The 13,866-nt window shown below is 57.0% G+C and overlaps 1 protein-coding gene across 1 annotated transcript; it reads right to left on the reverse strand.

The window, feature by feature from the left end:
- Positions 1 to 1,468: 1,468 nt before the first annotated feature.
- On the reverse strand, positions 1,469 to 13,203 carry DEF6 (DEF6 guanine nucleotide exchange factor). The gene is made up of 11 exons (XM_005142162.4): positions 13,034 to 13,203; positions 8,331 to 8,471; positions 7,134 to 7,319; positions 4,868 to 5,095; positions 4,641 to 4,787; positions 4,392 to 4,500; positions 4,020 to 4,318; positions 3,331 to 3,497; positions 2,946 to 3,144; positions 2,478 to 2,568; positions 1,469 to 2,242 (listed from the first exon to the last, which is right to left on the reverse strand). Exons 1-11 carry the CDS (start codon positions 13,127 to 13,129, stop codon positions 2,031 to 2,033), a joined length of 1,875 nt encoding a protein of 624 aa, XP_005142219.2. The 5' UTR covers positions 13,130 to 13,203; the 3' UTR covers positions 1,469 to 2,030.
- Positions 13,204 to 13,866: the final 663 nt, after the last annotated feature.

Here is a 13,866-nt window from a genome sequence, read left to right on the forward strand (position 1 = left end):
CCCCCTGCTGCCCTCCTGCTGCCCTCCTGCTGCCCTCACTGCTGCCCTCACTGCTGCCCTCCCTGCTGCCCTCCTGCTGCCCTCCCTGCTGCCCTCCTGCTGCCCTCCTGCTGCCCTCACTGCTGCCCTCACTGCTGCCCCCCTGCTGCCCTCCTGCTGCTCTCCTGCTGCCCTCACTGCTGCCCTCACTGCTGCCCTCACTGCTGCCCTCCCTGCTGCCCTCACTGCTGCCCTCACTGCTGCCCTCACTGCTGCCCTCCTGCTGCCCTTGATGTAAGACCAAGCCCCAGCCTCCAGTGCAGCACGTTGGGAAGGTCTCATTCCACCAGGAAACCCAAGCAGGGTGGAGTGATCCCATATCCATGCAGGGTGGCCAGGGGGGCACAGGGGCAGGCAGGGCCCCCAGCTCTGCACAGAGACCATGCTCAGATCCATGCTGCTGTTTCCCAGTGCAGCGAGGAGGAGGAGAGGTGATGAATTTGACCTGCAGTGCCCACCACAAGCATCACTACAAGGGCTGCAGCCACTGGGCCCTCTCTGTGCGTCATCCAGGCTGCGTGGGACCGGAGCAGGGGCACACAGAGCAGCTTTGTCCTGTCTCACAGCCTCTCTCCCAGCCAGGCACAGTGACACATAGAAACATAGCTGCAAATGAGAAACGCTGTGAAGAGCTGGGAGGGGAAGAGCTGGGTGAGCTGAAAGCCACACGGGGAGGAAATAGATTGTAATCTGCCTAACGAACTGCAGTTCATCTGTGTGAGCAGCTGTGAACCAGGTTTGATGCTCATCAGTGCCTCTTTCCAGAGAGGGCCTCATGTGACCAGGGGGGTTGTGTGCCCTGTACAATAAAGACCCCAAAGCTGCAGGTGAATGGGACTGTATTTAAACACAGGAGCTTGGAAAAGCTAACCCCAGTGTTGGCATGGGTGGGTTTTTTCCATGCAGGGTTTGCCAGCAGACTTGGCTTTTATTCTAAGGTTTTTGAGGAGCAAATGAGCTGGAGGAGCCAGGCCAGGATGGCATTGCTGAAGAGAGCTGCCACATCCACCAGCTGCTGGTTCTGATGGGCCCTGGGAGTCTTTGCTATTGTCTTGGACCACATCCTGTACCAAGGCTCCTGAAACAGGGAGTCCTGCCATGCAAGGGCAAAGACCTAAACGTGGCCCAGAACACCATTACCTTCCTGTACAAACACTTAATCAATCATGTAGAGGTGTTTTCCCCCAAGCCATTACCCCTGTGCCAGTCCTACAGCCCAGTGTAGTTCACCATCTACAACCAGTTCACCAGAGCCTGTGTCCCTCCTGACCAAGCCCACATGTACTGGTGGAACCTCTTGCCATGGCTGCTGTCTCATTCCTTTTAGGGGGCTCTTTTCTACAGTGGGAACCAAAGTCCCACAGCTGCCAAGGAGGGAGGGCTGGTGCCTGCAGGGCCACAGGTGTGTGGGGAAGGAAGCCTGCAGGGCAGCAGCTCCAAAAGCTTTATTGCTTGTTGGTTTCTACTAATACCTGTGTGGCTCCAGTGACTAAGAACCACCTTCAGAGAATGCCTGTGTTAGTTAAAGACACCACAGCCCTTCTGTGTGGTGCTCAGAAGGTTCTTCTCAGCCTGCCAAGGCTTCCTGTTGCAGGGCCATGCACCCATGGGCACACCGGGCGATGCAGAAGGGTTGCTGGTGGAAACCAAGGGGGAACTGCAGCTCTGGGCCACATTGTCCAGACCCACTGGTGGAAAGCAGAGCCTGGGGACCCGAGTCCAAGTCCCACACCAGGGCAGCCCTGAGGAGATGGCTCTGCTGCTGTCTGGGACTGTCTGAGCCCCATGTTGATGGGGCTGAGCCTCCTGGCCTGTGGTGGCTGCAAACCTTCCTGAAGGAAAAGGGAGCATCTCTGCCTCCTGTGCAGTCATCTCCAGGCTCTGTGCTGGTCCCCACTTGTCTCCATCCAGAGATGGCTGTGTTGGCTGTGTCTGCTCAGAGAGATGTGCTGTGCCCTGCAGCTCCCCACTGGGCTCTGCCATCCTCCAGGCTAGTTGCTAGGCTCTGTGGCCATGGTGTCCGCATCCGGAGAGGGCAGCATGCTGCTGTTCCCACCATTGCTCACATTTTCCTTGCTGATGTCCCTTGTGGGGTCACTGCCTTTATCCTCCACTTTCTGCTTGAGTTTGAGGGAGGAATCTCTCTGGGACAGGAGGGGCTGGTAGCCAGCGAAGCCGCCTCCACTCACGTGTGTACGTTTGTCTGGACATGGAGAGAAAGAGGATTTGTTTTACCCAGGGTCCAAATTGACCTTTCAACTAAGGAAAAGGCTTGTGGGGTCTGTCCTTGCCAGAGCTGTTGGGGTATCTCTGAAAGATGGGGCTCCTTCCAGCCTCCAGACATCCCCAGGCTGGGGAAGATGGGTGGGAGATGGGGCTCCTGCCCCAGCATGGCTGTGCTGAGGAGGGCAGGGTGGGTGTGATGGTCCATGTCTCACCTCCTGGCCCAATGGGGTGCATCAGACGGTTCATCTGGACATTCCAGTGCTTGACGTTGGTGCTGGCCTGGCGCAGCTTCCTCTGGGCTGCCTGCAGGGGGATGGAGGAAGGGATGAGCCAGCCCTGACAGACCCTGACCCAGGACCATGCGCAGGAGCTTCCGTGCCTAAGCCGGGACTGAAGGCTCCCTCTGGGATAGAGACCCAGCTCACCCTCCTCTAGGTCTTCTGCTCCCCATTGAATCCTGCCCCACTCTACACACTCCCACTGCCAACATTCCTCTGGGCACCCACATTGTCTCCCTGGGGTGGGAAGCACTTTGTCCTATCTCAGCCACTGAATCACTCTGTGCCTGCACATGCCACAGCTCAGAAACCCCCAGGGCAATGCCAGCTTGGTCCCCAGAGCTGCTGAGTCCCCTTCAGGCTCACAGCATGTAAGGGCTGTGGCACCAATGTGATGCTCACCATGAAGTCTTGGTCCACCCGCTGCCTGTTCAGTCTCACTTCTTCCAGCTGCTTCTGTGCCTCTTCCAGACACTTGTTCTTGTTCTCCATCTCCTGCTTGAGGACTTGCTTCTCCCGCTGAGTTTTGATGATATATTCCTCTTGTTCCTCCTTCAGCTTCATCAACTGCTTCAGCTTCTCCTCCTCCTCAGCCAGCAGCCTGTCAACAAAGAGGTGAGGACATCCCTGTACCACTTCCACCAGCTTCCCCCCTTTTTGCATACTGGGAAGTCACCAACACACCCCAGTACCCCGGGGAGCATCACATCGCCCAGGGGAGCCTGTCCCCATGCTCAGCCCTTACAGTGGGGCTGGTTGAGGAGGAGCAGAGATGCCCTGGTCCTACCTGGCCTGCGCGTATCTCACAGACTCCTCATCCTGCCGTGCCTTCACCTCCTGCTGCAGGGCCTCCTGCAGACGCTCCTGCATGTCTTCCAGCTCCTGGATGCGCTTGCGCTGACGCTCGGCCTCTGCCTCCTTCAGCACCATCTCTGCCTGCATGGAGGCCCGAGCCTGTGGCAGGAACAGGAGCCATCAGCACCGCAGCTCCAGAGCCATCACCACCATCCCCAAGGCCCCTGGGTGGATGGGGACAGATATCCCCTGCACCAGAAAAGCCCATAGAGAGAGCTCGGAAGCAAAGCTGTCTCCCTACTGAGGACATACACTGCATCATGGCTGGACTTGATCTCCAAGGTCTTTTCCAACCTAGTTGATTTTATGAGTCTATGATTTGGAGCCAGTGCCAGCTGCAGGGTCAGAAATGGGCTCCTTGGCCACCCCAGCACTAGTGCTCACCTCTCACCTGCCTCCCAACTTCGTACATCCTGGGGCAGGTTGTCCTTATCTCCTGCTCCTCAGGTATCACTGACCCCTCTGTCCCTCATCCCAGGTCATGTCCCTGGGGGTCCTAGGGGTGATGGGTGTTACAAGACCTGGACATGCTCCCTGCTGCATGGGAAGGGAAGGGGATGGAAGCACCCATCCCATGAGCACCATAGCCCTGCGCAGGACACCCCATGGGGATGCACTCACCTGCTCAGCCTCCCGCAGCTGGATCTGCAGGGTCCTCTGCATCTCCTCATGCTGCTGCCTCCGCCGCTGCTCCTCCTCCTGCAGCAGCATCTCCGCCTGCCTCTGGGCCTCCTTGAGCAGCTCCAGCTCCTGCAGCTTCCTCTCCTTCTCCTCCTGGAGCTGCTTGAGCCTCTGCGTCTCCTCCTCCTTGGCTGCCTTGCGCTGCTCCCTCTGCTCCCGCTGCTCCCGGCGCTTCTGCTTCAGGTCTTTGTGCAGGGACCTCTTGCCCTCGGCCTGCAGCCGGATGGCTGTCTGGATGGCTGCGGAGGGAAGGGGATGGTCAGTGGGGACATGCGGGGGGCATGGGGAAGAGGACACAGGGGGGACATGGACCTAGTGTCCACTCCTGGCGCTGCCGGGTGTCGGAGGCGCTCATCTCATAGGTGCGGGACGGGGTCTTCACACAGAACATGCACCTCTTCCCATCCCGGTCAGGCAGCACCTGCAGGGACAGGACACAGGATGGTGTTACCCCCCCATACACCACCTTATCCCCACTTCCTTCAGGCACAGGACTGGCTCTCCCATGCTCATGGATGGGAGATTGTGTGTTCTGGGGTTCCCCTTCCTGTCCTGCTGTACCTCCACGCAGCAGTGCTTGTCCAGCGTGATGCTCCCCTTCTTCTCCTTCCGTTCCTCGCTCATGTAGTAGGACAGGACACTGGGCTTCAGAGTGAACCACCGCTCTGACCAGTTCCTCCTCAACTGGCCCTTCTTCCAGAGGTAGCCCTGCTCCCAAGAGACATGGGCATCAAAACCAGTGTGGGAGCAAGGCAGGGTTTGTACCCCAGGATGTGTGGGTTCCTTGCCTGTTTGAGCACATCCTCGATGACCTCCTGGTACACCTCCTCTATGGCCATGCTCACAGCCTCCTGCTCCATGCCGCGCAGGAACCGCCCCGAGTTCACCATGTCCAGGAACTGCCAGACCGTGAGCCCACCCTGCCCCTGTGGCTCCTGGCACAGGTAATCCTCCATCTCACAGGAGCTCAGCTCCACGTTCATGGCTGTGCAGATCTTCTTCAGCAGGTACTCCACCTGTGGGGATGAGGAACGCAGTGACAGGGACAAGTGAGAGCTGTCCTACCCCACGGATCACTCTGGAGAGCCCAGGACCACATCTGTCTCCTGCCTGGAGATGCAGGACCCTTATCCCAGAGCCATCGCCCCTTGTGATGGTTGATGGTCATGGCCAAGGCGTTCCAGACAGGTTGACCTTTCTCAAGGCCAGACTGGACAGAGCCTTGGGTGACATGGTCTGGTGTGAGGTGTCCCTGCCCATGGCAGGAGGTTGGAACTGCATGATCTGAAATGGTTTTAGCTTGTTTGATTGCAGAAGTCAAGTGCCTGAGGGAGAGGAGACCAACACTGCTGTCCCTGCAACCCAGCCTGCAAGGCTGGTGTCCTCGACCATGGTCCTGATCTCAGCACTGCTGTTTTCCAGCTGAGGTCATAAGAGCACTGAGGGAAGGGAAGCACTCTATGGGGGAGAAGAGCAATGCTTTGAAACTGTAAATACACTGCTTTAAAGAAGGGCTAAAGTGGCTGACACAATATTGGGAAGACTTAGTTCAGTTCGAGTTCAAGGATGCTGGAGAGGGGCTTGGGACAAGGGCCTGTAGGGACAGGCCAAGGGGAATGGCTTGAACCTGCCCAAGAGAGGGGAAACTGAGCTGAGCTCTGAGGCAGAAGCTGTTCCCTGTGAGGGTGCTGAGGCGCTGGCACAGGGTGCCCAGAGAAGCTGTGGCTGCCCCATCCCTGGCAGTGCTCAAGGCCAGGTTGGACACAGGGGCTTGGAGCAGCAGCTCCAGTGGAAGGGGTCCCTGCCTGTGGCAGGGGTTGGAGCTGGAGGAGCTTTCAGGTCCCTTCCAACACAAACCATTCTATGGTTCTGTGATATGTTTTGCTGCCAGCTCTTCTCTACCCAGGGCCCAAGGAGGGTGGTGGCTGCAGAGAGCCAAGCAGAATGCTGGAGCCCAGCAGAGTCCCATCACCTGCTGCATTTCTTCCATCCTCTAAGCAGAAGAAGGGCAAGGATCTAATATAGTTTCTGGTTTTCCTCTTTTTATTTCAAGCTCAGCCCCGTGAGCAGAAGGATGATGCAGTGTCATGGGCTGGGGCAGGAAGAGCCTCTCCCGGGGGCAGGAAGTGCGGTTGCCCTCCCTCAACTGCGCAGAGCTGCTGCTCTTGTCTCCTTTTTCCCCTTTCTCTGGCTTTTCTGCTGAGCTCAGTTGGTTCATGGGGTAGGAGCTGATGGCAGCTGCTTGCCCAGCTCAGCTCCTGCTGCTGAGGCTGCTGAGCTTGTCCCCCCTTCTCCTGGGGGTTTCAGCTGACCAAATCCTCCTCCAAATGCCAGGGATTTGGGTGGGATTTGGGGATGCCAAATGCTTTGCTGCTCCTGGGTACCTCACTCTTAACCCTCTGGATGCTGGACAGGGTTTGGGTGGCTGGGGGCAGGGAGAGGGACAACCAGGTCTGCTCTGCCCCTGCCTTCATGGTGGCACAGGCTGTAAACCCCATCCAGCCTGACAGCAGCATCGTGGAGCAAGCAGCATCTGAAGGTTTTCACATCATCTTCTCTTTCTCCTCATGACAATCAGGAGTCCTCCTCTAGCCCCATGCTCAGCTCAGCCCTGGGGGGGGATGTAAGGGCTTTAAACATGGGACCACCCCGAGGAGGAGCTGAGCTATGGCTGCACCTTGGGTCGGGGCTCTGAAACCTGGCACATTCACTTCACAGCAGCCAAAAGAGCTTCTTGTAGGCTTGGACGATAGAACAAGATGGACTAACTCATTGTCCAAGACATGTGTGTGAGAGGCTTCAGCATTTGAGGGGTCATCCCAGCTGCTCCCAGGGCAAATGGGGGTGTCCATGGGCACAGCTGGGGGTGCACAGGGCAGACCCCCCCTCCTCCCACCGCTGCCCTGCTCGCTGTCCCCAGGAGCCCCACATCTTGCAGGATGTGGTGGGACATGCCAGGAAGCGATAATGGGATGTGTCAAACCCCACTGGGCGCTGCCAGCACGCACAGCCCAGGGAGGCTGGGGATGAGGAGGGAGAAGAGGAAGATCCTACCTCGTCCGGCACCATGATGAGAGGGTATTTGTCTTCAGACAGAAAGTTGAAGAGACACCAGAGCTTGAAGGCATCTTGGTGGGACACGACACTGTTCCCATTGCGGTCAGGTTTGTAATTCTTCTTTGCTGTCAAGGTCCAGCAGAGCTCATCGAAGTTCTCTTTGACAAAAGCACCTTCCACCACCTGCAGCAGGAGTCAGGGGTGAGCTGGTGCTGCAGGGCTATGGAGGGGGGTCTGGGGAGGAAATGGAGGAGGGAAGAAACCCTCACACCTGAAACCTCCTCTAGACCCACAGCTACAGTGTAAGAGGGCACTGCCCCATGGTGCCGGACTACACATCCCAGCACAGGCCCCTGCACAGGTAAGCAATGTCTCCTGGCTGATAGAGAAGATGTTACAGGATGGCTGCTCCATCCCAGTGTGCTGCCAGCACAAGGGCAAACCACAGCCTGTAGCAGGGCGGCAGGAAGCTGGAAGCCCCTCTTACAAGGAAAACCCACTTCTCCTTCTCATGCTGCCTCGGGTTTTATAGCCATGGCAAAACCCAGAGAGGCTTTAAAGTTCATCTCCCAGAGAACTACATGGGAAACTGGGAGGATTCAACCACTTTGTGGCAGGGAGATGGGGCTGGGCTGACCTTGCAGCTGAGATCAGTGTCCCTGGACCAGGCTGGGCAGCTCCTGAGCAGCCCAGGGAGCAGGCTGGGAAGCAGCAGGCAGGGAAGGGTTACTGCAGCCAGCTCCAGCCCCCTCTGCTTGCTAGCAGCAGTGGAAGAAAGTTGTCAGTCATTTTTCTTCTCCACCCAGGCACAAAGTCTCCTTCACAAACAAAGGTGCCTTTGAGCCATGTGGGAAGAAGGGATAAAGCCCCTGCCCAACCCAACCACTGCTCCTGACCCAGCACCTCATCCTCCTCCTTCTCCGAATGAGGTCACACCTCAGATTTGAACAGGGGTGGAGAGGAAAAAGGGGTTGATTTCTCTCTCTGAGCCCTATAGGAAGTGTGGGCAGAGATGCAGCTCCATCCAGAGCCTTGATGCAAACAGCTGACTTCATCCTTGCCAAGGACACGTTGAGTATGAAACACTTCTCACTTGTTTGGCATTCACCTGAGTGCTCCCAACGTCCTGTATCCCTCTTCCAGACATGGGATCTCCAGGAGCAGAGGGGACAGGAGCCACGGGAGCAGACTCACCTTATCCAGGATGTACTTGTTGAGGTAGGGCATGTAACCCTGGCTGGACACTGGCCCATCGTCATCATCACGGAAATGCTCTTCCAGCGCCACGGGGTCATGGGGGATGCACAGCACCGTGTACAGGTTGTGAGACAGCACCTGCCCGAGCAGTGCGGATGGGGAGAAGGTGAACGACCCCAGCACATCCCCACGGTGCCACCAAACCACCCGGAGAGCGTGGTCTGGGTTTGGCAGGGAGACAGCTTTATGTTCCCACGTGTAAACCTTACAGAATGAGTTAAAACAGGCAAACATTGAGGGTTTTTCCATGTTCATTTCTTAGCACATGGGGAAGTTTGTGTTGTTTTGTGTTTTCTTTTCAGGCTGTTACAAACGTTACACAGCAAACAGGACATGTTTGGATCTAGAGAAGATGATAAGTCACCCGAAGCCAAGCTGTTTGGCTGATTTCTCAATGACATAAGTAATGACAGCAGCCGGCCTGGCCCAGCTGTCATGTGCCAGTGGGGCACAGAAAGACACAAAGATGAATCCCAGAATCCCAGACTGGTTTGGATTGAAGGGACCTTAAATCTCACTCAGCTCCAACCCCTGCCACGGGCAGGGACCCCTTCCACTGGAGCAGCTGCTCCAAGCCCCTGTGTCCAACCTGGCCTTGAGCACTGCCAGGGATGGGGCAGCCACAGCTGCTCTCCCAAGACAAAGGATGTTTCGAGTCTCCCAGATTTCCCATGTGCTGGAAAGCTCACGCTGGAGCCAAGCTGCCCATGAACACCACTAACACATCCAGCTTGTGATACCAGGCAGGCTGTTGTCTCCCTTTACCTCCCAGCAAGCAGGAGATGGTAAATGAGCCTCCCAATGAGGGATGGCTTGCAGGATCTGCAGGTGCAGCTTGCCAAGGGCTCAACACCAGTGCCACGGGTTAGTGGTGGCCTTGGCAGTGCTGGGGAACAGTTGGACTCGATGAGCTTAAAGCTCTTTTCTAACCCATTGATTCCATGGTTCTAAGAGGGGTTGGGAGCTGGTGTGCAGCATCCCTGCTCCTCCTGAGCTGGAGCTTCCTGGCTGCAGAAGAGGATGTGCCGGAGGCCACGGCTGCTGCAGATGGAAATGGGTCTTGCTCAACCAGATTTTCTTTCTCTTCTTCACCCCCTGGACTGATGCTATCAGCAGAGCTCCACCCTCATCTCCAACACTGAGCGGGCTGTAGCCCTGAGCGCTGCTGCTGCTCTGGCTGAGCCTTCTGGAGCTCAGTGCAGCCCAGGCTCCATGCAGGGGTAGATGCCCAATGCTCCAGGACAGTGAACAAATCCATCAGGATGGATTGAAAGCTTAGAAATCGCATCCTGCTCTGTGTTTGCAATGCTGGGGCCTCATCCCCATCACTCACACTTCCTCTCACAGAACCCCAGAAAGCCCTGGGAGCTGTCGCATGTACCCCTGGGTCACAGCCAGCACCCCAAGCCCTCCATCCATTCCAGCACGCTGCAAACCTCAGCCCCTCTGCTCCATCACCTACAGAATCCCTTTCTGATTCCTACAGAATCTGCCTCCCTGGGACAGCGATGATGGGGAGCCAGGCCTGCCCAAACCCCACATAGGGAGGAGAGGTGGGAAACCACCGCAGCTCCCCCACAAGGTTCTGAAATGGGGACTAGGAGGGGGAAATAACAGCAGAGAGAAGGAAGGAATGTCCTGAGAACAGTTTGCTGGCACAGCCTTTCCATGCAGGGGTGGGCAGAGGTCTGCCTGACAACCCTGAGCATCCCAGATGCCTCTGACCACAGCCCCAATCCTGTTCTCCACCCTTTCCTCTGCTCTCATACTCCCCATCACGTCCCGTTCCCATCCCTCTGCACAGATTTGACACAGATGGAGAACGGCAGTGCCATTCTTCACCCCATGGAAGGGGCTGGGGGTGATGCCAGGGCTGGGGGTGACACTTCAGGCTGGAACCTGGTTCCCTGTGCTACACACAACCCCCTGGCAGGCAGGAGCAGGGACGATCGGAGCTCCTGCCCCACACAGGGACTGTGGCTGCTGCCTCAGTTTCCCCAAGCACAAACAGACCAGCAGAGCAAACCAAAGCTTCCCCAGAGCTGGGGGTGCAGGGAGCCCTGTGCCAGGGGACCCCAACATGTCTCTGCCAGCAGTGAGGGTCCCTTGAGCTGCAGTGAGGACAGAAGTGGGGCTGCTGCCTCAGCATCCTATCAGCTCAAGCTCAGCCTGGGACCATCAGCTCCAGACCTTGGGAAAGGCTTTTCCCCTTGCCTGAATGGATGAGTGGCTCTCAGACCTCTTGCTGGCCAAACTGGGGCCTGTGCCAAGAGCCATTTGTGCTCCCCGACAGGCAGCTCTTCCTTTAAACCACTTGCCTGTCCCCCTGCCTCTTCCTCTCCTCTTCCAAGGGCTTTGACTCAGGAGACCAAGCTCCTGGATGGAGCAAACCCCTCCTAATCCTCCACAACAGGGACAGGAGCAGAACAGAGGTGCTGAGAAGCACCAGGACAGTGCTCAGGCTGCCTCGAAGGGCTCAGTGAGAGCAGTGTCCTGCATCCCACATCCCAGCTAGCATCCCTGCAGACCGGCTGTAGCTCCTCCAGCTTGGCCAGGGAGGATGTGAAGGCCCAGAGAGGATGAACTGCTGTTCAAGAGCAGGGCTGCTGCGTGCCCACACTGGGAACAGGGCTGCCTGACACTGCTTGCTGTGTAGTGCTCAACCACAACTGTCTGTGCTTCCTGTGCAGACACCTACACATCTGCACAAGCTTCCTCGCATGGGAGTGTCCATGCAAAGAACTCAACTGCTCAACCTATGGCTTTGAAATGCTCATAAACTGACTGGTGCTGGAGTTGTTCAGTGCCTGGCTCCATTTGCTGCTCCTCCACCACCAAATCCCAGCCCAGCTCCTGGGGCTGGGGCTGTGTCTGGAGGTGCAAATGCTGTGAACACCAGCACTGCTCCCAGCAACACACCTGGGTGAGGGAACAGAGCAGAGCCTGCGAGGAGCCTGGAGGGGACATGGCCACTGTGACAAACCTGTCAGACCATGGATTCCTGCTGCAGGGAATGAACAGAAACCCCAGTACAGGCTGGTGTAGGCTGCAGCAAACCCAAGCCACCATTTGGCAGTAACAGGGGCTGCAAAGGAACTGTCCCCAGACTCAAAAGGGAGTGCAAAGTTATCCAGAGTTGACCTTCATTATAGAATCATAGACTCAACCAGGCTGGAAAAGCCCTTTAATCCCATCCAGTCCAACCATTCCCAGCCCTGCCAAGGCCACCCCTAACCCATGGCACTGAGGCCTCGTCTCTGCTGTGTGAGCACTTGCAGGGCTGGTGCCTGCAGCCCTGCCCTGGGCAGCCTGTTCCAATGCCTGAGCACCCTGTGGGGCAGGAATTGTTCCTCAGCTCCCTCTAAACCTGCCCTGCCACCATCCTATGCCACTGCTGAAGGCGGATGGAAAACCAGCGAGGGGTGAATCTTCTTTCCCACATTGGGGTCTCTGTGGCCTCAGTGCTGGCACTGGTGATAAGGATCTCGCACACAAGTGCTGCACGTGTTCGGGGCCAGCCACGCGGCTGAGCTGGGCTTAGCACCCAAAGCCTGGGTGCAGGAGATGCTGTGAGGGGAGCACAACAGCCCCTCTCTGGGATTAGCAAGGGGAAATAGGCTCTGGTCTGCTTTGGGATTTTCCCTAATCCCTTCAGCTATTTCTCCAGCTGTAAGGAGGTGACTGTGGCTCACACATGGTGCTGGGGAGCAGCAAACAGAGACCCCTGCAAACAAAACTCCTCAGTTAACACGGCCTGCCCCCCAAGCCCAGCACCTTCCCTATGGTCTGTCCTGGGGGAAGCCCTATGGAGTACGTGGAACAGGGGAAAAGAGGTTTCTTTGAACATTTCATAACTCCTCTCAGCCAGGCAGCGGCTGCCAAGTCCTGACGCAACAGCTCCCCGTGTTTTGCATGTTCTAGCTCAGGTTTTTCCTCTGCATCGCAGCCCCAACCAGCATTTCCCACCCCAGCCCCAGCCTAAGAATCACACAGGGACATTCACTCAGGAGCAAAACCAAGAGGAGTCCCATCATTTGTGAAGGGAAAAAGAACCTAAACCTCAGTAAGCAGCATCGCAGCCAAGGTGCAGCCTGACAGAGTCACCCAGAGCCTGTCCTGGACAGAGGAAAAGGTTCTTAAAGCCCTGACAGGGCTGAATGCAGGAGCCCTCTGAGGGGTGGGGGACAGGGGAAAGCAGAGATTTCTTCAACACTCTGTGTTATTTCTGGCCAGAGGAGGCTCAGTTTAAAGTCAGGCTGCCCCTACCTCCCAACCCGCTGGCTGAACAGGAAGCAGAAACACGGGTGCTCCAGCAAGCAAGAAAGTATAAACCCAATCTGGGCTGGTAGTTGGCCATAAAAAGCATGAGAAACTGAAGACAGCTGAAAACAACTAAAAACAACCAAAAACAACTAAAAATCAGACTTCTCATTTTCACCTAGAAAATACATCTGAGCATTAACTCTCTTCCCTCACTCCCCCTTTTTGTCGTTGAGACAAGGCAGAGCCACCAAACCCAGCGTGGAGCTAACAGCAAGGTCTTAACAACCCTCCATGGAACCCCAGGGGGATGCGCAGCATCCCTGGACCTGCTCCGCTCCCCACAGCCCCGGAGCCGTCCGAGCCCCACCGGAGCTCACCTTGAGCTGGGATTTGGAGACCTTGCCGCTCTTCTCCACGTCCAGGGCGGTGAACGCGTACCAGATGGACTTGAGCAGCTCCGCTCGCAGGTCCATGGCTACGGGCGGCGCTGGCAGAGGCGGCTCTGCGAGGATCCGGTTCCAGGAAACCGCCTGCCCCGACAGCGCTGGGGCCGCACGCAGCAGCAGCGCCATCTGCTTGGGTGCACCCCAGAGGAACCCATGGGCCCCACCGCAGCCCTATGGCTGCCTCCCCTCCCATCGCAGCCCCACAGCCCCCTGGCCTGCAGGGCTCTGTACCCCCATGCACACAGAAGCACAATCCGGGGCTCGGGGAACATAAGCACCACAGGGATTGGGAACCCTTCTAGCTCAGCCTGGAGATCAAAAGCTTTCTTAGCATTTGTATTCTGCCCAGAGAAATTCCCTCCCTGGCTCAAAGAGCAGCTTCCTCTTCTGGGATTTAAATGAAGTTTCCCCTTGCACCAGGATGGAGCCTTTTGGAAACGTTCCGGCTCTGCTTGTTTTGGGATCAGCTGCACCAAGGAAGGGGAGCAGAGACTGAGCCCACAGCAGCCTGCCTGGGTTATGCCTGTTCCACACCTGCAGAACCTCACCCTCTGCAAAGACCTTGGGTACATCCAGAAGAATAAAGTGATTGTTGGGATGGGGCTTATGGCTGGGCTTGATCTTAAAGGTCTCTTTCAATCTAAATGATTTTCTGGCCCTTTGTCCACAGGCTGCCCCAGGCAGAGGTACCGACCCAGGGGAGAGGCTGAGGATCCTCCTGCTGGGATGAGGAACCAGCCCACATCTCCCCTGAGCTCTGAGGG

Source organism: Melopsittacus undulatus, chromosome 16, assembly GCF_012275295.1.
Source record: "Melopsittacus undulatus isolate bMelUnd1 chromosome 16, bMelUnd1.mat.Z, whole genome shotgun sequence".
NCBI classification, from domain to species: domain Eukaryota; kingdom Metazoa; phylum Chordata; class Aves; order Psittaciformes; family Psittaculidae; genus Melopsittacus; species Melopsittacus undulatus.